The sequence below is a fragment of the Pseudorca crassidens genome, chromosome 11 (genome assembly GCF_039906515.1).
Source record: "Pseudorca crassidens isolate mPseCra1 chromosome 11, mPseCra1.hap1, whole genome shotgun sequence".
NCBI classification, from domain to species: Eukaryota; Metazoa; Chordata; class Mammalia; order Artiodactyla; family Delphinidae; genus Pseudorca; species Pseudorca crassidens.
In genome coordinates, this window is record NC_090306.1 from 60,160,870 (window position 1) to 60,183,815 (window position 22,946).

At 38.3% G+C, this 22,946-nt stretch overlaps 1 protein-coding gene across 6 annotated transcripts in view; it reads right to left on the reverse strand.

Annotated features, from left to right (window-relative positions):
• Positions 1-22,946, reverse strand: part of PTPRR (protein tyrosine phosphatase receptor type R) — a 254,815-nt gene that overhangs the window by 11,359 nt on the left and 220,510 nt on the right. For 3 of the 6 annotated variants that reach the window (XM_067697340.1, XM_067697341.1, XM_067697346.1), the window contains 4 exons: positions 22,553-22,690; positions 9,700-9,810; positions 8,229-8,386; positions 4,549-4,662 (listed from right to left, as the gene is read on the reverse strand). In XM_067697340.1, the coding sequence (XP_067553441.1) occupies positions 4,549-4,662; positions 8,229-8,386; positions 9,700-9,810; positions 22,553-22,690 (521 nt within the window). Of the gene's footprint in view, positions 1-4,548; positions 4,663-8,228; positions 8,387-9,699; positions 9,811-15,713; positions 16,911-17,013; positions 18,186-22,552; positions 22,691-22,946 lie in introns of those variants that run through there. The other 3 variants (XM_067697342.1, XM_067697344.1, XM_067697343.1) reach the window with 3 other exon arrangements.

Consider the following 22,946-nt stretch of genomic DNA (forward strand, 5'->3'; position numbering starts at 1 on the left):
CTAACATACCCTCTAGCTAACATACCCTAACTGGAAAAGGATAGATCACCCTGTTTAAAGTGTTAATAGCCAGGAAGACATAAGGTATCACTCTCACCTCTCAACTGTAGGTTCAAGAAACTTGAAAAAGGAATGACTCTTTAAACCAAAGGTTGGCTCTCTAATAGTAGTCTTTTAAACATTCACTACACACAGATATTTTAGGCACCCTCCATAGATAGATATTTTGGGATGAGGCAAATTCTCCATGTTCCTCAAATTATATTTTTAAGGCAACTGCTGACAATATCACTTTATCTATTCATGAAACAGCTCTCCTTCATATTAACCATTGTTTTAAAAATTATAGTGTCATTGCATTTTTTTTTATTGGCAAAGAATGATCAAAGAGCTAAGTTTTTGCCTAGCAATTCTGCAATAAACATATTCCAAAAGATTTTTTACTATCAAAAACAGTCGTACCTTTTGAGTTAGAAATCAGAAGTCCCAGATGCCAAAGAGGTCTATTTCACTAGTTTTCTCAGCTAGGTGACACTGGGCAAGTTACTTGCTATCTTGAATTCTTTGTTTCCTTATTTTAAAAAAGTGAGGCCAAGGAATATCTCTTTTCTGACTCTTGGGTTCATTTTGGGAGTTAAATGAGGCATGTGCTTTGAAGACCATGGTGCAGTGACCATCATTAAATAAACCTCTGCTGTCAACAGTGCATTTTGGAATGTTTTGAAGACAAAATTGAAGGCAAGGACCGCCACAGAGACCAGGATTGGGTGCAAGGTTTGAAGAACTGATGAATAACAATAAGCTGCAAGAGCAGAAGGACAGGCATTTGGATTTTCTGAGGCCACTTTTCCCTTTACCAATATGAGTTAAAGCCATGGTCGACAGCAGCAGTCACCTACAAACTGGAATTCTGAAAGTGAAGTATGACAAGAAAAGAATGAAAAAATGAAGCAAGATGCAAGAAGGATGGAAAGAAGTTGGATGGAGACAAAGAAAGGAGGGAGTTTTCTGTTTTGCTTTTTATAATAACTAAGGAAGTGCACAACAGAAGGAAGAGACAAGAAAAAGAAAATCTGTTAATCCTGTGAAGGAAGGAAGGCAAAGGAAAGACTTTTCAAGGAAAGTTTCAAGGAGACGATCTGCTTCATAAACAACAGAAGCAGCGGCTCAGAATTTATGTAGAAGGGATCTTGATGAATAAATCAGTTAGAATGATATCAAGACACATATTGGCAGTAATTCAGATCCAGGGGGTAGGGAATCCATAGGCTTTAGATCAGCAGAGAAGTTGAATATGTTTTGAAAATCCTATCAGGAGTAAAAAGACAAGCCTTGTGGGAGACCTTGGTGGTGATGGAAGGCCAAGGCTAAAAATTTCTGCCCATTTGCTTTAGGAAGGAAGGAGCCGATAGAGGAGGCTTTGTGATATGGTTTTAAAAATGTATTTGTAAAAAAAAAAATGTATTTGTGATTCTCTTCAAAGCTAGAGAACAATTTGGTAGACTTGACAGAGTAATGTGACCGGGAAGTGGAAACCAAGGTGGAGGTCAGGCTATAGAAGCCAGTGGGGGAGGAGGGAGATGGGAGGGCGAATAGACAAGATCTAAGAGTAACAAGAGCCCAAACAACGAGCAAACCAAGCCCCCCTTTTTTTTCAGGGTGTTGTTCCAAATAGGGTCAGAACAGGTGTTGGACATCAACTTGGAGTCCGTTTAGATCTATGTATTTGGCATTCATGGAGCTCTGGCTCTAGCTAATAGGAAAGTGGGTGCACGGACATGAACTGGAGTCCCTGGGGGATATGTGGGTCCCATGCAGGAGCCTTGTTTACAGAAGCACAAAGCAGAAGAGATCAAGGTCACCGCAGACTGACTGGGTACTGTCCCTCACTCTCTGACATAGGTCTGACATAGGTCCCCTCTTCTTGGTGAAGTTAGGTCGCGGAGTCTGAAGTGAAGCAAATGGGTCCTATTCCAGTTGGGGTGGGCTGTAGTGGATGGAAGGCAAGGGGGTTTCAGGAAACCAAGACAGCAATTATAAGAGGAGGGGGAGAGAGAATTGAAGCTGATCTTCTTATGCACAAAAAGTAGACATTTTTGGAAGTAGTTACATGCGGGGTATGGAAAGGCAGAAGTGGGGAGGGGGGTAGAGAGAGGGTAAGAAACCTAGACTAAATGTTCTACTCAGTACTCCACAGGTATAATCTCCTCTTAATGTTACTGCAACCCTGTGGCGTATATATTATTAGTTCCAATTTATAGATACATGTTCAGGTTCTTGCTATATTTATTGATAATAACTGTGGCTAACCTTGGTTGCATGCTTAAGTGCCAGCCACTTTACAGATTATCTCTTAATCCTTATAACAACATAAGAAGTAGATACTATTATTACTTCCATTTTCCAGATGAGAAAATCAAGGCATGGGGAAGTCTTATAATTTGCCCAAGGCCACACAACCAGGAAATGGTGGGAGCCAGGATGCAAAGCCAGGTAATAGATTTCCAGAGTCCATAATCTTAATCATCAAGGTAAACAGCTTCTAATAAGCCAAAGTTAAGAGAAAAATAGAGGGAAGATACACTGACAAAGACTTAGAAATTACTATTTAAAAGGAAACAAAGAACGATAGTGATGGGGAGGGAAAACCTCATCTGGAAAGGAGATTTGAATGTTTAGTTTTTAGAGACTGGAGAAACTTCACTGATGATTTTAATAATAATGAAGATGATAGTAACGAAGTGAACATTTATTGAAAGGCTTCCCGGGTGCCAGACTCTGTTCTGAGTGCTTTGTATATATTTTCTCGTTGAATTTTCTGAACAATTCTTTTGTCTCTATTGAAATTCTAGGACCTAGTACCTAGTAGGGGCTCAACAAATATTTATTGCATGACTTAAAAATGTGACTTTTGTAGTTTTACTTTTAGGAAATTCTAGGTCACAGGGCTAAATTCCAGGAGGCTCAGATCCTGTGACTCTTGTTTTATTACCTCAGAGCATTTACCTCTGTCTGAAATTGTCCTGTTTATTTCTGTGCTGTTTATTATCTCTTCTCTTCTCTCTGTTAGCATCTAAACTCTAGGAGAGCAGAGCCACACTCATCTCTTTTAAGTACGTGCAGCATCCAGAAAAATGTCTTGCGTTTAGGAGATGATTCATAAATATTCGCTGTGCGAATGAAAGAAGAGAAACCATAGCTCAGCTCTCAGAACAACTCTTCATCCACGATAGCACAGCAAACTGCAGAGCAGGGAGGTCCACTGCTCATGTGCCCATACAGCATCTTCCTCTCTGTGCCTGCTCTCAATGAGCACCTGTGCACGTTCTCGGTCACTGACTCAACTGTTCATTTCCCCAGGCTTAGTTGTGGAGCAAGGAAGAAAAGAAATTACTTGTTTGTTCTGTTTCCAGTGCATAAACAGACATCATCACAAAGGTGATCAAACCATCTATACATAAAAATGACTCTTCCAACTCACACCCATTAGGATGGCCACTACAAAAAACAAAACTAAACAGACAGAAGTTGGAACCCCTGTACACTGTTGGTGGCACTGTAAACGGTGCAGCTGCTGTGGAAACCAATATGGTATTCCTTGAAAAGTTTAAAATATTACCATATGGTGCAGCCATCTCATTTCTGGGTATATACTCCAAAGAACCTCAAATAGCTATTTGTACATCCATGTTCATAGCAGCATTATTCCCAGCAGCCAAAAGGTGGCAGCAAACCAAGTGTCCATTGACACATGAATGGATAAACCAAATATGGTATATATGTACAATGGAATATTATTTAGCCTTAAAAAGGAAGGAAATTCTGACACGTGCTACAGTATGGATGAATCTTGAAGATAATACGCTAAGTGAAAGAAGCCAGTAACACAAGGACAAATACTGCATGATTCCACTTACATGAGGCACCTAGAGTAGCCAAACTCATAGAGTGAGAAGGTAAATAGTGGTTGACAAGAAATGGGTACTTGTTGTTTAATGGGTACAGAGCTTTTCAAGATGAAAAGAGTTCTGGATTAGGTTGCAGGACAATGTGAATGTACTTAACACTCTGAACTGTACTCTTAAAAATGGTTAAGATGGTAAATTTTGTTATCTGCATTTTGTGCAATTAAAAAAGGAACAGTGAAAAAAAAGACGATTCTTGGTATTATGACATATGCCTCATTTTTAAGGATCAAGATCCTAAAGTGAATGATTCACTTAAGTCCCATGAAAATGCAAAGTCCCTATGGAGGAACAGAGGTGTGAGACTAAGAAGGAACAGCTACCACCATAAACAACCTGCAGCAAAGACAAGGAAGGGTTAAGCATAAGCTCTTGGCTTTGGACTCCTGAGGGTGAGTGTTGCAAATAACAGTTTCTTCGATGGCTTTTTAATGTAATGTACATTCCTAAGCATTTTACACAAACCTCTACAGAGAGTTAGGACTTCAGAGCCTGTGGTGTTGACAAAGTCAGGCTGATCGGATTAGGTTGTGACGATGACGCTGCTCTGAAGTGTCTCTCACCCTCTGCCCCTGACACTCACCTGTCCACACGCAGCTGGCAGACGATGCTCAGCACGTCCACAACTCCTTCTTCTCTCAACTGTCGACAGCCGATGGATGTAGCAATAAAACACCCCGTCCTGCCTATCCCTGCACTGAGAAGAAAAGGTAACGCATTAAAAGGTGCAGGAAAAATAGCGAAGGTAAAATATATTCTTTTAAAAAGGTACTTTTAAAATTGGAAACAATTGCGATTAATAATAGTAATTACAGCAGCAACAGCTCTCATGTACTGAGTGTACAAACCCGGCCCTGTGCTGAGTGCTTTAACGGCAATTCTTCCCTTTAGGTCTAAGCAGTAGGATGAATGGGGTGGAGGGAGGTAGTAGGGGGGGAGAGAATAGTGAAAAAGGTACTAGTTGTTCTACAAAGAAGAATTAAGGCCTGAAATTAGGTAAGGTATGGGCAGTAGCAAGGAGGGGAAAGACTTATACACATCATAAATGTGAGTGTGGAAGAGTGGAGCTGAACTGTGAGAAAAGCAAGAAGTCCAAGGTGACTCGCCTGGAGGACTGGAAGAATGGCAGCGTTTGTCGAGAGGAAGGGGGAATTCTGGAATGAGGGCTGATTTGAGGGAGAGAGTGGGGACGTTGGTCTTGGATATACTGATGTGGAAGATGCTAGTGAATAACTGAAGATTCAATTCAGTTAAGGAGAGAGGATGTGGCTAGAAGCACATATTTCCAAGTTTTCTTTTTTTTTTTTTTTTTATCAAGGTAACAGTTAAACAGACATACTACCTGTCATGGAAGGTTTACTCATGAATCTCCTTCAGACGGTAAGTCATCAACTTAACAAACAAGCTTTCTCTCTCTCTCTCTCTCTCTCTCTCAGCAATTTCAACCACAAATGTAAATTTCTCTCAGATCTACACTTAAATTCCCCAAGTTTCTCCTAAACTCTAGATTGGCATTCCACCTCCTAGCTGGCACTCTTGCTGTTGCTTTTTTACACTTGCTGCATTTCAATGTATCTAAATTCAGTGTATCTAAAACAGAATTAATTATCTTTTTCCTCAATGGCATTACCAGGCAGCCACAAGTTTTCCAGCCTAGAAATCTTGGAGCTATTTTCAACATCTCCCCCTCTCTCAACTCCCACAACCAATCTGTTACCAATTCTTATATTTTCCACCTCTGCGGAGCTGTTGTGATCCATGCTTTCCTTTCTATAAACTGTGCTCACGTTTTTGAAATCTTACTTTATGATTAGCAATGATCTCATTATGGTTTCCCAGGCTCAAGACTCTTCCTGGGCTAATTCATGATATACTCAGCTACTAGGTTCATCTTTCTAAAACAGGGACCGGATCATATTACGCGCTACTCAAAAACTGTAGATGGCTCCCAGTGGTCACAGCACAATGTCTAAGCACCCTTCCATGGTATTCAGGCCCTTACATAATATGACTGTGACGAACTTTCAAGCTTTTTGCTGTCAACTTTGTACCCTTTGCGTCATCGTTTTCATTTGAATCATTGCAAAAAACTCCTATTTTCTAATTTTTCTTTTTGTGTTAATGGATATTTCTCCAGTCAGAAATGCCCTCCCTACCACCTTTTAAAACCACAAACATTGGACCTCTTTTCAAGATCCTGTTCAACTTTATTCCAACTTTTAGAGGCTTTTTCAATCCTCATGGTTTGAATGAATAATTCCCCTCTTGGCACTCATGTAGCACTATTTCTCCTACATGGCATTTACTTCCTGTTGAATGTGGGTGCAGAGGAATTCAGATGAGGCATGAGTCCCTTTTAGTTGAAGTGTCTATGGAGACTTTGTCTCAATAAAGAGACAGGACTTGAACTATACCCTGTGAATGGCAGGCATTTGGGTTATCATGAAGGAGAGAGAATGTTCCATGGATGAGAATGGTAAAAGGAAAGAATTGCTGCAGAATAGAGTGACAATGAGTAGGCTAGTTTGGCTTAAAGAGAAAGTTACATTAGAGGAACAGTGGGAAATAAGACTGGGAAGGTACAGTGGGGCCTATAAGGATCTTAAATGGAAAGCTAAAAGGTTTGGACATCATCCGGTAAAAGAGTGGTAGTCTTTTTTCTTCCTTTTTTTTTTTTTTAGAATTTGTTGAAAACAATGAGTTTTCACTCCCAGGAAATTCACCTAACTTCATGTACTCAAATCTGTTCAAGTCATTTCAAGTGCACTGGCCCTCACAGCTAATCCACAGGTCCGAGGTTGAGAACTTCTGCTCTAGGGAATGGGAAGCCTTTGAGAAGTGTTGAGCGTAGACTCCATGTGATGAAAGAGGATTTTAGGCACCTCATCCAAGAGGAGTGCACAGAATAGGCTGTAGTAGGGGTGGAGCATGGGGAAGTGGGGTGTGTATGTGCAATTAGCCGACTTCTTCTAAAATACATGGGTGAGGTCATAAGGGCCTGAACTTGGGTGGTTGGGCAGGAAGTGATGATTATGGGAGAAGCTTTGAAGGGAAAGCCAATCTGGTGACTGATTAGATATGGAGGCTGGAATTGAGAGAAGGGCCAAAGATAACTGTCAACATTTGATGTTGAGTGCCTGGAAAAAAGATGGTCTCATTCTTAGAAATAGCAATCAGAAGGGGAGCTGGTTTCACAGGGGAAATGGTAGGTTCATTTTAGATATCCTGACTGTTTTATGATTTTGGGTGGGGGACACTTCCAGCCCTAAAGTATGGCCAGTTAGGTATTTTTCTTCAGCCCCAAGCTAAGTTTAGGATGAGGCCTAATGTTAGAAACTAGATAATGACACTTTGGATAAACAGACATGTAGTAAATTTTACCCTTAATTAAACCACAAAGGTTCAAAAGAAGGCTAAAATTATAATCTAAAATAATATATTTTATTTCTTAACAATATCAAAAACTATCTTGCAAGACTTAGGAGGGTCAATAAAGTAACACCAATTATTTGGAGAAAGTATGGAGACTAAATGGCCAGTTATATAAATAACCTTAAAATATATGCTTTAGTTTGGGCACACTAACGGGAAAACAGGGGGAAGAGGTATAATTTAAAGGAGAAGACCTTTAAGCTAGACGTTAGGGAAGGGAACCACTGCAGGCATCTGTCACTGTGTCGGCCCAGCCTCCAGTACCGCATGTTCTGGTAACAGCACTTTGTTCTCCTTTTGGCGAATTACCACTTGCCCACTTCCCATTTCATAAATTTATTTCCATCTGTTTTTCATGAGGTAACTTTTAGAATAGTTGACTGGTTTTCACCAAATTTGACATAATAGTAAATGTTATCAAGATACAATCCTAGTAAAGTCCAGGGGCCATCTTGAAACAACAAAAGGCTGTTGATAATTAAAAAAACCATATGTGATTCCTAGCATACGTGAGACTGATGAGACTAATTGAATCCATCTACGTTTCAAGGTAGAGGACTGAGTGAATAAGTTCTCCTGTTCCCTGAGCTATTAATTAGAAGTGATATTTTCTCCACTGTGTGACTGTTCGCTGAAAATATGCTAATGATGTCACTTCATTTCTGTTAAGTATCATCTCGGTCAAGCCACAAGTATGAGGAAGTTAATCATTTTCAATACATATTTAATTTATCAGCCAAGTCAGAACCAGGAAGTAAAACCCAACTTCCACCTGCTCTATGACTTTACAAAGGACAGCTGCTTAGGCAGAAAGGACAGCTCATCCCTTACCTGCAGTGGACAATCACAGGCCCTCGGCCCACGGAGGCAAGTCTGTCTTCTTCCACATCCAGCATGAGCTGTAGAAGGGGCTGGGCACTGGCTGGAGTCTTGTGATCGGGCCATGAGGTGTACCAGTAATGCTTCACGTGTTGCGTGTGACTTCCTTGCTGAAAATAGGAACAGCCACCAGATGCTTCATTGTCCTGTGGAACTAAAAGTCACCCAAACCACAATACTGAATGCCTTCTATCACTCCCATCTTGCTGGCAACTGATTTCTAGGCGGAAAAAAAAATCTAGGAGATTTTTGAAGAATACTCTTTCACCCTGAGAAAACTTTACTGTAACTATGCTGATGCCAAAGTTTGACAGCCTTGCTCTGTTAAATGATAAATATGTATTTAGTACATATGTTTAAGATATATTTAATATAGAAAACATACATATGCTAAATATATGTTTGTAATTTGTTATAATAAACATAATGGATGTTAGATGAAGATATAGCCAAGAAAGAGTCAGGATATAGTGCGTTTCCTGCTCTTTGAACATTCCTGAGACGTTATTATAAACATATTGACCAGTATAAGAACGCTTAATTTTATAGTCAGTCTCTCTAATAATTCTACACTCATCCCAAATTCCAGTTTTTCACAGCAGTGAGGAATTCCTGTAGTAAAGGAGCGACAAGGGGGGTCACTAGATTAGAAATGCTTTGAGTGAGGGTCCATGCACATCACATCAAAACCCAGTGGGGGGCCTGGTGTGGACGAGGCACTTGAGAACACCGTGTTGAACAGGTCTCAGTAAGTGCCTCGCGGCTCTGCATCTACCCTCTTCCTCTCTGCGGTGATTCTGTCCCAGTAATGAGGCTCTAGATAGAACTGGAATCTTTGGGATGATTGCTCTCCAGAAGTAAAAACAATACCATGGCAACATTCCTCAGCATCTGCTGCCCCAAATTTAAATAACTTTTCTATGACATAATGTGGTCCGGGAAAGTCCCCATAAATGACTGTGACTCCAGGTTTTGGGAGATCTCATCAACACTTCAGGCTTTTCTTGCCTCCCACAAGCGCAGATTTTCCCTTTCACAGTTTCCAGGCCTTACTTAAATCTGCTTAGACCAAAGGGACATTAAAAAAAGAAATCATGGTACAGTCTCTAGCACAAGCCTTTAGTTAAAGGCATTCAAAAGGTTAAATCAGAGACGTCATATTTATGCAGAGTAGAAGACCTGAGCCTCCCACTTAGTGAATTTCCTTAATTGCTGCTTATATTAATTTAATAATTCCACATACTAATAGTGCCGATAACAAAGAAATCCTTAAGGGAGTGATTATAATTTCTCCTTGATCTTGACATTATTTAATTTATTTAAATTGAATCTGCAGTACTTATTAGGATAAATAATTTCAAAGTAGAAATGTAATCCTCCAACATCGTCTACTTTGTAGATAGCTACAGCTCCACAGTTTTACCTTTAAGACAAGGTTTCGAACGGTGTAGTTATCACATTCATTTACATTGATAACCAGAACCTCGACTTTCCCATATATTCCTCTCTTTTCTGGCCAGTAAAGCACACATTTCTGGAGGAGGGGAAAGAAGAACAAATATTAAAGAAGCAAATATTAATGGTTTTCATTGGCCTTGGAGTATTTTTTATTCAAGCATCTGAAAATTTTCTATTTAGTTAATCTAAAAAAGTCAAGTATCAATTTTTACAGTTCTGTAAATGAGCTAAAACCACTGAACCATACATTTTAAATGGGTAAGCTTTATAGTATGTATAGTGTGGTATAAATTATATCTCAATGCTTTTTAAATAAAATATCAATTTTTACATATGTCTGCCCAACACTATTAATCCCACACCAAAAAATAATGAAGGCAAGATTTTCCAAATCCCCATAGAGAAATTAAGGACTAATTAAGAACTGAATTAAGAATTAGGAAACTAAGATCCAAATATTAGAGTTTATCCTGTGATGACTAGGATTAAAACGAATGTTTTCCCACAGTGACTGCGGCAAGTCACATTTCCTGCTTCATCCAAAAAAAGTCTCTAATTAGAGTATCTGTGATGTGTTAGGTGCCACAGGATCCAGTTTCCCTTGTACGTAAAGCAGATGTAATGACCATTAATACACCTAAGGTATTATATTTTCTAGGACCGATGACCCTTTCGCCTATGGGATCCATTGAAATAAATGTATAGCAAAATTATTTAAAAAATCTTTATGATGGATCCTCTTTGAAGGGTTTAAGAGCAGTAATAATAATTACATGGCAAGCAAGAAAATATAATGTGGTGGTTAAGGTGCAAGCTTTGGAGTCAGAGAGCCTGGGGCCAAATTTTGGTGCTACCATTTATCTGTGAATCCATAAACAGGATACTTAATCTCTCTGGACTCAGTTTCCTCAAGATTTAATACATGGAAAGCACTTAAGACAAAGCCAGGCATACAGTAGGCATTAAAAACATGATGTTATTATTATTATTGTTATTTTACAACTACTCAGTTATGGAATGGGTTTTTGATCTAAAGTGATTAGATTATTACTTAAATATGCATTAGACCATGCATTAAATATTATATTATTTTTATGATATCCAAGCTACATTATTTAAAAAACTACAAAATGAGACTCAAGCATACATATAAGCTCATATTATTTATTATTTTGCCTTTTAAACAACTGCAAAAGAGCTATTAATTTCTTGCCACATATTTTAATGACTAAGAATGTAAAGTGTGAAAGTTGACGTTTTATTTTCAGTGCCCAGGGAAGCAATTTAATTTTAGAAATATTGTTTAAATAGAATTCATGATTTTCTTTCAAACACACATGCATATTTATAGAGAAATTCTTTCACTTCTTGCCTTCAACAGGGACTTTGAGGTCCTCAGGACACTTGTTTCTTTACATCTATGTCAAAGGCACGTGACCAAACTTGAAAAAAATTAAGTACTTATAGATTTAAAAGAGTAACAGCAAAAACATTACAGAATTACAGAACTAAAGGAAAAGACACATAAAGTATCAGAAACACACCTCTGGGGCTCTATCATGCTAAGTACCAAGTACCCTATGTGATAAAGCCACAAGGAAGTCACTTCACCTAGTGGAATCAGTGTTTTTCATCCACTACAATAAAAACACATTTGCATCCTCTACGTTCTGGTCCTTTTCCAAACAAAGTAAATCATTTTCACCTCTATTTACACGCCACCCCACACCCAAGACTGTCAAGCAATCAGGCTAAAGGCTTACCCTGGCTAATATAACATTAACATTAAAAAAAGAAATCTTTAGCACAGGGAACTATACTCAAAATCTTGTAATAACCTATAACGGAAAAGAATCTAAAAAAGAATTATACATATATATATATGTATATATATATGTATAACTGAATCACTTTGCTGTACACCTGAAACTAACACAGCATTGTAAATAACTATATTTTAATAATTTTTTAAAAAAAGCTATCTTTTAAAAATACAGCAATTTCTTTCCCTCCTCATTTACGAGTTGCCAAATGTCTCAAATTCCCCCAGTTTGTTAAAGGTAATCATACTAACCAATTTGCCTGGTTTCTTTCAATGGAGCATCAATTATGTCGCTGCAAGACCCGAGCTATTTTGTGTCTTAAAACCCATGCCTCCTGGATGAATTCAAGAAGAGTGACAAAGAATCTTGAAAAAGGTACTGAACAAAGAAAGTGGCATTCAGTGGCCCAGCAGTCTGGCATACGTGGCCCCATTGTCCAAGATCACGTCTGAGGAGCAGGCCCCTCTTTGGGAAGGTGGCTCTTGAAACCGGTAAGAAAAGCTGCGAGGCAGGAGCTCTCAGCCTGCACCCTGACTCTTAACAATACAATCCAGGCTTGTGCACCTACTTGATAAATGGAAGCGCTGCTCGCTTCTCTCCCAAGCTTGCCGGGGCCCTCTTGAATGTTTTTCTTGACTCTTTACCAAAAATGAAATTGGCAGCGGGCTCCCAGTAGACAATGCAATGTGACTTGTTCATTCAAACAACCCTTAATTAGCATGGCATCTCCTTTCTGAGATACAATAGCTTATTTCTACACACCGAATACATTTTTTCCCCCTTTTAGGAGAACGTAGAAAAAGAGACCAGAGAAGTGTGGGTGCTTTTGAATATGAAGTGAGGGAGAGTGGCAAACGTAGTTGTTTCTAAGAGCACAAGTTCATGTTCAAATTATTTTTGTGAAGAGCTTTTTAGGGTTTCTTTATTGTGGTGCTAACAATGATATAAAAAAGGAAAATGCAAGGAAGGAAAATGCTCTCTTACAGATAATATTGTGAAACCATAATAATTGTAGGTAATTCGAAATAGCACGCTATCTAGCAGTATGCAACCCCAAATCATCACTATTCTTCTGCTAGATGGGCTGATTCTTGCAGTAAAATTGTCTATTAATTCCAAGAATTCATAATTTGGAGGACAAAGAGGTTTCCAGAAGGTCATGTGTCTCTTGTGCAAACAAGCAATTAGTGAACCCTAACTAAAGATTCTGGACATCAACCAATGTTTCATAATCAGTGGTTTACAGCAAAAGTAGAACGCAATGCAAAGCAAACTGATATTTTTATAATCTTTTTTCTTTGACCATCCCTCTCACACCCACATTAGGACTATTTGTGTATAAAGAAGGAACAGGTCTAGCTAGTATTTTAGTTGCCTGAAAAAAAAATCTATTTTTAAGTTACTTTCTTTTTAAATTCCATGCACTTAAAATCAAAGAGATTTTGCTCTATGAGCTAAAGACTATCATCACATAGAAAGTGGCTCTAAATAAACAAAAAGAAGATACTCAGTTGCATTTGGGTTACATTTGCATATAAGACAGAATGGGTCAGATTGTCTAAAATTATTATGGTTTTGGTTACTCTAATTCTTAGTGTTCCAATTAAATATTAGTAACATAGGTGCAGCAATTTAATATTAAAAGCACCTTCACCAACCTTGTATCACTGAATCCCTTCCACGATCATTTGCGTTAGGTAGAGCAGAGAGTAGATATTGTTGTTATTATTATTTTTTTTTATCATTTTACAGCTGAGAAAACTGAAGCTCAGGTGTTTTCATAAGGTTTTCTGGGACCATCCTCTTGGGGCTAGGACCCTCTGAGCAAATATCACTTTATACATTCAAGTTTCTGTCTTTGATTTCTGCACTAATAACCGACACTTCTTTTTACAGCAATAACCAATGCCCTCTCTTCCCTCTATGAAATATGCTGATGCTCGTGGAACACTGAAAGCCCTCTGTCCGCTCTCTTACTAAGTCCAGCAAGTCTGTCACTATCTGCTGAGCTGTATGTTCAACAAGTGGTATTTATATCCGAACCTCTTAATGACAGTTGTACTTGTTATTAGAGCCCAGTAATTTTTTTTTTTTTTTTTTGAGGTACGCGGGCCTCTCACTGTTGTGACCTCTCCCATTGCGGAGCACAGGCTCCGGACGCACAGGCTCCGTGGCCATGGCTCACAGGCCCAGCCGCTCTGCGGCATGTGGGATCCTCCCGGACTGGGGCACGAACCCGCGTCCCCTGCATCGTCAGGCGGACTCTCAACCACTGCGCCACCAGGGAAGCCCAGAGCCCAGTAATTTAATGAAACTTTACATAAATCAATGAAACATGAGGGTGGAAAGAAAAAAAGAATTGTTCTATGAAATAATTGCATAAGTTAATTAGGTTTTCGCTGGGGAGAAAAAGTAAATCAGCAAAGAAAACTGTGGTCAAATCAGGTACAGGTGAGACCATTATAAAAGGGCAAAGTTTGAAAATATAGACAGGATTCTGCATTCATATTGCTTTACAAATTTTTCTATGTTCTCTCACATTTCAAAGAAAAATGGGACATTTCAATGACGTATAAAGGGCATAATTTACACAAACTATATGACCGAGAGCCAATATTAAAAATAAAAAAAGACAGTCCCATAATAAAATAATGAACAAATTTGAATGTGAACAAATGTACCTGTTTTAAGACAAAGTAAAACATTAGAGTTTTTTTGTGTGTTTGAGTCTCCACTTTTTTTTTTTTTTTGGATTAACTGTGTCAAATAAGAAGGCTTCTAACTATAGTTAGAAGTAAAGCAGGCTACAGCAATTGAATAGAACCTAGCAGATTAAAAATTAAGGTGCCAAGTTATATTTGGAATGTAAGCATGTTTGAAAGGACAGGTGAGTAATTTTTCTTAGGGGCCGTCAGCCTCTGAATTTCTGGCTACTCTTAATTGCTTGGGTAGCATAACTGTCAAGCCCCTGGTCTTTCAGGAAATGAGCTTAGGCTGCTCGGCATTGCTGGGCAGTGCTAGGTCAGGGTGCTTCTCTAGATACCAAATATCTAATTCTGGTCCTCCAGGACAGCAGAATACCAGTCAGTGGGTCTCCACTGTCTTGCAAATTACCCTCCCTGACCTTGTTTGTACAGACACTCTGATTATGGGACTTTGCTCGTTTCTTTTCATTCTTGGTACAAAATGTGAATCCTCTTGTCCACCCCACACTTCAAAGACTGACCTCTAACTTCAGCATGACTCCCCCATCACAGTTCCAATCCACACTTTCAAATTGTCCACTACTTTGTTTTTTTTGTTTGTTTGTTTTGCTTTATTTTGGCCGTGTCGGGTCTTAGTTGCGGCATGCTGGATCTTCGTTGAGGTACGCGTGATCTTTCGCTGCGGCGCACAGACACTGCCTTGGGGTGCGCGGGCTTCTCTCTAGTTGAGGCGTGCAAGCTCAGTAGTTGTGGCTCGTGAGCTTAGTTGCCCCGCGGCACGTGAGATCTTAGTTCCCTGACCAGGGATCGAACCCACGTCCCTTGCATTGTAAGGAGGATTCTTTACCCCGGACCACCAGGGAGGTCCCCTTGTCCACTACTTTGAATGAGCAGATCTGACACTTTTTGTTTCTTTAAACCAAATCAAAATGCCTTGTTCATCTCCTCTTTCCTTCCTGGAGAGAACGGTTAGAGATTTTAATCTGGACTGTAAGCAATCCCGCACACTTTTCTCTGGCCACAATCACTGCTTGGACTGGAACTTTCTCCCTTCCCACCCTAAGTAGGGAGAAGATTTGAGGAGCGTGTATATAGTGGTGAGGAGTTGGGAGTCAGGTTGCTAGCCGTTTGCCCTTGGGCAGGTTGCTTAACCTCCCTGTGTCTCCGTGTCCTCTTTTAGTGGGATTTACAGATACGTTTATTGTAAAGATTGCTTTCTAAGCACATTGTTAGTGCTCAATAAATATTAGTTATTTGGAAGATCAAACAGCCCAGTTTCTAGACTTTCTATGTATATTTGGTGAACTTTCTAGATTATCTAACTTAAACTCTAATTTTTTTAGCTAACTTTAAATAGCTGAGAAGATGTATTTTCATTTCATTCATTTAGAATATAACATAGAATAATTAACATTTAATTACGAGTGTTTTATCAGAAAAATTTATTTTCTCTTCAAATGTACAGCTTAAAAAGGTCTACTTTATTTTTAAGTATAAGTTACTTATATATTGAATAGCCAGTCATTCCCAACTGAATACCCATCAGATTTTATCATGAAACTTAAGGTCAACATGGGATATAATTAATACTTATATTGCAAAAAAACCCCCTACCTTTTCTGGATGTATTTAATTAAGTAAAGATATCTAGAGTAGCTGTGGCTTGACTCAATGAAGTCATTGCTTATCTTCTTTTGTATTCATAAAATTCTTACAGGCTGCCATTTATAAATTTTAAAATGACCTCCTTATCTCATTGCAAACTGTCTTCCATCTCTCTTACTCTACCATATGTTTGTTTTCTCCACCCCCCATAGCACCTAACATTTTGTACCTGTATACAATATTTTAAAATTTTGTTTCTTGTGTATTGTGTCTCCCCTTTTAGATTGTAACTCCATGAAAGGAGGGATCTTTGTCTGTTTTGTCAATAAAGATATAATCCAAGCACCTACACTGGTGCTTGACGGTTGACAGTTGATAAATATCTGTCAAATGAATGAATGAATGTGCACAAATACAGCATTGGATGTTTTATAAAGAGGAATGTACTGAATGTCTTCAAGGTTAGCTGGAGAATTCCAGATGCTAAAGATGTGGTACAGTTAGATATATTTCTGGAAAACATGTTTTTTCAAAAGTCCACAGCATTTAGCCAGGTCGTTGGGAATACGTTTTTTCAAAAGTCCACATCATTTAGCCAGGTCATTTCACACCTAAAAATATACATTAATTAAATAATCAAAGATGTGGGTAAAAAGATTGGAAATGACTTAAATATCTCTTAATAAGGAAATGATTACATACGTTTTAGCATGCACACAATGAAATTCTAGCAGTCATTTAAAATCATGTTTTTTATGAGTTACTAATGACATGGAGAGCACTCATAATATAATGTTAAAAGCAGAATATACAATGAATACAGAACCCTCTTTTATTCTCTATATTCGTCAGCAAAATTTAACATTCCCGTCCTATCTCTCTTCACTCTCTACTATGCCCAGACAACATCAAACGGCTCAATTCACGCATGCTATGTGGTGTCTTGTCTGCCTCTGTGTGCTGTTGCTTTGCCTGGTTTATGTTCCCTGGTGCACTTACTTACTCTGCAGCCCCTACTGAAAAACTGTAAAGCACCATATGAGCTGTACGGACAAAGAAATGTAATTAAAATAAATCCTTTCCATAATTTTACCAGAGAGAGAAAGGAAGGGAATGAAAACAGAGAAGACTTAAAACACGATTTATTTATTTCACTTTCTGAGGTCAAACTGCTTGCAAAGTGTGAATAGGTCAATGGGCAAGATGGGGTTTGTAAGTATTTAAGTCACATAGCTGAATCCAGATGAAAAAATGTAAATATTAAGAAAGAATACGGCTGTGTTAAATACTTGAGAGAAGTATTTTGTTAGGCCAAATGACCAAGTAATTCCCTCATTTCCTGAAGATAAATTCAGTGTCTTACTGCTCCCTGAAGCCAACAGTGGGTCCCTTGTCTTCTAATGTCTTGTACCCTTATTTGGCCCGTTTATTATGTTGGGGCAGTGATTAAGTACATGAGCTTTGGAATCAAATAAACCTGTACTAAAATTTGGACTCTATCACTCACTTACTTTGAGGCTGTAGGCAAATGGTCTAAGCTCTGAGCCTCAAGTTTCTCATCCATAATATAGGGATAGTAGATCGTGCTTTGTAGAGTTAGAGTGAAAATGCACAGAATGAACTGTGCTTACTACGTATATTTAATAAATGGCAGTCAGTAGAAAATATCTTCCACAGTATGTATACTATGACCAACATTCATACTGCTTCTCTTCTTTCCTAGGAGAAAGTCTGAGCTAGTCTGAGGACTTTGGAAATATGCAAATGATTCCTGTCCTGCTTAGATTGATCTAACTCCAGCTTTGCAGATTTTGGCCACTGTGCCTTCTCTAGTCAAGCAATAGTTCACCTTGAAAGTTTGAACACTGTGTTTCCAATGTTTTATTTCTTTCAAAAGGAATTCCCTTCTTGAGATTTATCTAAATGAAGAAATCAAATTTACCAGCAATAAAAATCTCTTCTCCTTTCTTGCCATAGAAGATAACTGATTCTTCAGCTCTATTTTAAAACTTTTTTATTCTCATTTTATAAAGTAACTATGAGAATATTGGGATTATTGAATAAGAACTGGCAACTATTCACTTATTCCTTTATTTATGTATTAGAAAATAGAAAGGTTCATGAAAATATAAAGCCTGGGAATTTCTAAAGATAACTCCACCTTCACATATTTTTGGAGGAAATGATTTTTGTCTGTTCCAAACAATGACGCTTAACACAATTGAAAGTTGGCACATTTTTGGTAAACAGCATCTTCCTGGCAGTGTGAAGTCTACTGCCTATTTCTTTTGAGCCAGACTTCTCAGTATCATTTTGATCTGTAAAACATCAAAGTTTCCTCCATAGTATTGTATTTACATCTTTAGAGAATCTGGACGGAAAGGAATTTTTATTTTAATTTAATGGGTAATCAACAATAACAGAAGTCAAAATCTTTACTGCAATATTTGGAATTATGACTGGCCACGGGAAAGTACATGTAGCAAATTACACATAGAAAACATGTAACATAATCTATTTACTTTGATATTTCCAGAAGATATATCCCAGACATTTAAAAAGGCAAGAGGCTAAAAATGGTAAGAAAAAAATAATACCTCTTCAATTTCTGAATTATGCAGCCAAAGAGAAAAATAAAAACCTCAATCACCCTTTATGTGGCCATTATTATTATTATTACTTTTTGCGGTACGCGGGCCTCTCACTGTTGTGGCCTCTCCCGTTGCAGAGCACAGGCTCCGGACGCGCAGGCTCAGCGGCCATGGCTCACGGGCCCAGCCGCTCCGCGGCACGTGGGATCCTCCCGGACCAGGGCACGAACCCGCGTCCCCTGCATCGGCAGGTGGACTCCCAACCACTGCACGTGGCCACTATTTTTTTAAAATTCTGGCTTTTCAAAAGATCTACTTGGCTCTCCTATGGAGAACGTGAATTCTGAGAATGGTACCAACAGGTTAACTCCAAGTATGATGCACTTGAAAAAGAAAGAACAAGATGGGCTCTATTCCTCCGCACATTCAGAATGGAGATGTCTGAGCATCATCAGTAAATCAACTCAGTGTCACTTTGAAATACATATTTATCTCATACAGCAGTTCTTTTAGAATCACAACTTTGGTCTTGGGGACAGAAGGGAAGAATATAACTGTCTGTTGGGGCTTTGGCATATTTGCCAAGTGTTCAATCTATCTTTGTTGGACTTCTTTAAAATATGTCACATCCTACTCAACTTCTAGGGAATTCTTTCTCACTAACCATCAATCTTGGCTTCTTCTGTCCTGATGAAACCCTGATTCAAGAACAAGTTAAAGCACTATTGGTGTATTTCTGACTTTTTGTCTAAGGCAACAAATATATCACAAAATTTGAGGATTGAAATGCTCAAGACACCAAAATTATAATTTATCTTACACAGTTACTACAACCTATTTGCTAATCCTTGTTAGATATTGTTTCACATATGCTTTGCCAAATATTAATCCTTAATAAATATGTAAAAAGAAAGTAATGTTTTCTGTGGAAAATATAACTTGTTTCAAAACATTTACATACTTATATTTATGTAATTGCATACATCACAGTGCTTTTTCTATGTTGATTTTATAAGATTTTATTTTTAATAGAAGAAATAGAATTAATAAGGGTATGAATGTGCTTTGAGAAAACACATCGTGACAATCTATTCAGAAAATTGTAATTCAGACCAAAGTGGGCAGGAGTAGTACAGTCTGTTCAGATCTAGGAAATGTTGCTAAATCCTGTGTGAGTTCTGGGTTGTCTGTGATTTTCTCTCGTTCCTCTGTGGGTATTATTCTACTGATTTTTGGCTATTGAGAAGTCAATTGTTAGTCACTCTGGTTGTTAAAATAGTCTCTGTAGTGTTTTTCAGTTCCACAGATGTGTCTAGTTGTGGATTTATTTTTACTTATCCAGCCTAGAATTTACTGTGCTTTTCAAATCTGAGAGCTCAAGTCTTTCACCAGTTTTGGAAAATCTTTAGCCATTATTTCCTCAAATATTACTTCTTTTTTTAATATTCTCCTTTTTCATCTTCTAAAATATCCATTAGACATATATTGGACATCTAAATACTGTCCTCTATATGTCTGAAACTCTCTTTCATATTTTTGGTCATTTTGATCTTCTAGGTAATTTCCTTAGTTCTATTTTTTAATCCAGTAATTATTTATTCAGCTGTGTCCAGCTTGCTAATAAAACTATCTCATGATGTTTCTTTTTTTCATTTTAATGTCTGTATAATATTTATTTCTAGGACTCTTTGGTTTGTTTTTAAATCTTCCTAGTCTTTTGTTGTTGTTGTTTTTTTTTTTTCTCGGTACACGGGCCTCTCACTGCTGTGGCCTCTCCCATTGCGGAGCATAGGCTCCGGATGCGCAGGCTCAGCGACCATGGCCCATGGGCCCAGCCGCTTCGCGGCATGTGGGATCTTCCCGGACCAGGGCACAAACCCGTGTCCCCTGCATCGGCAGGTGGACTCTCAACCACTGCACCACCAGGGAAGCCCTTCCTAGTCTTTTTTGATAGTAACTTGTTCTTTTGTCAAGTTTTTAAATTTTATATTTTGTGTGCTTAATTATAAAACAGCCTCTATTATTTCAATTTCTTGTGGGTCTATTTCCACTATTTGTGGCCTCTTCTGCTTTTTACTTATGTTGCTTATTTACATGTGTGTCTCAGAATTTTGACTTCTGAGCTTACGTTTGGCTGGGCTTTTTCTTTTGAAATTCTGTGTAGTGTATGCCGAGAGTACATGCATCCAGAAAGTTTTTGCCTTTGTTTTTGTAAAGTGCCACAAGAGCATTACCAATGCAGTATTACTTTTTATATTATTACTTAAATGAATATAAATTAGTTTATAAATGATTTATATAAATAAAAGAATCACTAATGTATATTAATCATTTAACACTTGGTGTTTCCGGGGTTTTGAATTCTGAATACTCAAGAGTACCTCTTTATTGATCCCACGAGAAGGCCAGACTTCGCTGGATTCATTTCCTCTTATAATCCTATTTTGGTAGGTAGGTTTATTTTTGTGGTTCACCCTTTCACTGAAGGCCTAGCCCTTGAAGGTGTTCACTTCATGGAAGGTCTCAGTTCCAAGTCCTGGTTCCTACAAGCCCAAGGCTTTGTCTCCAGTTCTTATATTGTCATTAAAACACAAGTAACCTGTAATTCTCTGGTTTTATGCCTTTTATTCAGTTTTTGACTGATTTACCTTTTTCCTCCCAAGCTCTGCTATGCATGCTGTATCATATTTCACCCAGTATGACTGGTTTTTCAGATTATCTAGTCTGCCATATTACATAAGTTCTATGTATGTATGTATGGGTGTATATACACAGACAGTACACCTTTAAAACTTGAAGAATATTTTCCTACCTTGAAGGTAAATTGTCGCAGATATTAAACAACTGTGCAGGAATTGTCAGTAGCTTATTATGTTGACAGATTGATAGTGGGTGAAACACCTGAGAATATTAGGTTATTTTTATTATGCCACCTCAGGCTTTCATATAAGATTCATAGAAATGCATTTATTTAGTGAGCATATAGTTAATGTAGTATAAAACTTCATCTACTGGCCAAAAAATGTACTTTTTTTCCAGGATAAATTTCAGAAAAAGATCCTTTATCTATTGCAGCAAAAATGGAAGAAAACAACAAACTTTAAAAAACTTTAAATTGCTGTTTGTGAGCCTGAATTTTCTTGATTAGCAGCAGAGTTATAGTATAATCAAAGGTTATGACTCACCAAAGGAGTATAAAGGAAAGTTCAGTTTTCTTAAATTCTGATTGTCCTGGTGAGGCCCTGGTATAGTAATTTTGACAAGCAAATAATCACAAATGCTGACTAAAATCAGACTGGAACTTATCTCAATAAGATGCCATGAGATGTTAAAGGAAAAAAGAAAGATGCCATGAAATGTAAGCAGTGCCTAGGAAAGCACCCTTTAGGAATTACACAACTTTATTTTTATTTTATTTTATTTTATTTTTGTGGTACGTGGGCCTCTCACTGTTGTGACCTCTCCCGTTGCGGAGCACAGGCTCCGGACGCGCAGGCTCAGTGGCCATGGCTCACGGGCCCAGCCGTTCCGTGGCATGTGGGATCTTCCCGGACCAGGGCACAAACCCGTGTCCCCTGCATCGGCAGGCAGACTCCCAACCACTGCGCCACCAGGGAAGCCCTAATATGCTATATTTTTATGAAATTATGTTTTTTGTTTGTATCTCCCCAACTAGAAAGTTAAAATCTACCAAGGGCAGGAATCTTTGTGTTTGTTTACTAATATATTGCCAGCAACTAAAATAGTATCTCAGTTAGTAGGTGCTCAAAAATTGTTTGGGATGTAAATGAACAATTTTTTATTTCCCTGCCTCTAAATCAGAATGATAATTCATGGCCCCTCATTTCCTTACAGAGATACATGGGTACAAATGTGATCCGTGTATGCCAAGTACATTGATTTAACTGAAAGGAAGTCGTCATTCATAGAACACCAATTACCGTTTTTTGGAAGCATTAAGTGGCCTAGCCTTTAAATGTCTTAATGTTTCCATCTTAAATCTGTTATTAAGTATACGGCAATTTTCCTTAAACAATCTCTCTTCTATAGCAACAGAAAAAATATAATGTTCCGTACTTGGGTAAAGGTCATACCTCATTTTTTTCCTTGAGTTTTGTGATCATAACAATCACAGGACTGTCTTCCTGCCAAACCATCTGCCAGAAATCATTCACGGTGTTGATCATGGGGCCCTGCGTGGCGATGAACGCTTTCTCTTTGCCACTGTAGCCCTAGTGTGAGAAAGGAGACAGAAATGTTGGCTTTGAAGTTCATGCCTTGCACTGAAAGTTTAGGTGAAAGATCTTCAAAACAAAATAGCTCTGATAATCCAAAAGCAACACAGACTTTTGCAGCTTTATTGATTCTAGCACCACAATTCTTGGGGTTGTTCTCCCAGCAAGTCAGGCACAGCATATGGTACTGAGGTTTCTAAATCTCAGTCCTCCCCAGAGCACCTCAGAGGGAGCACTATAGCCACAGACACAC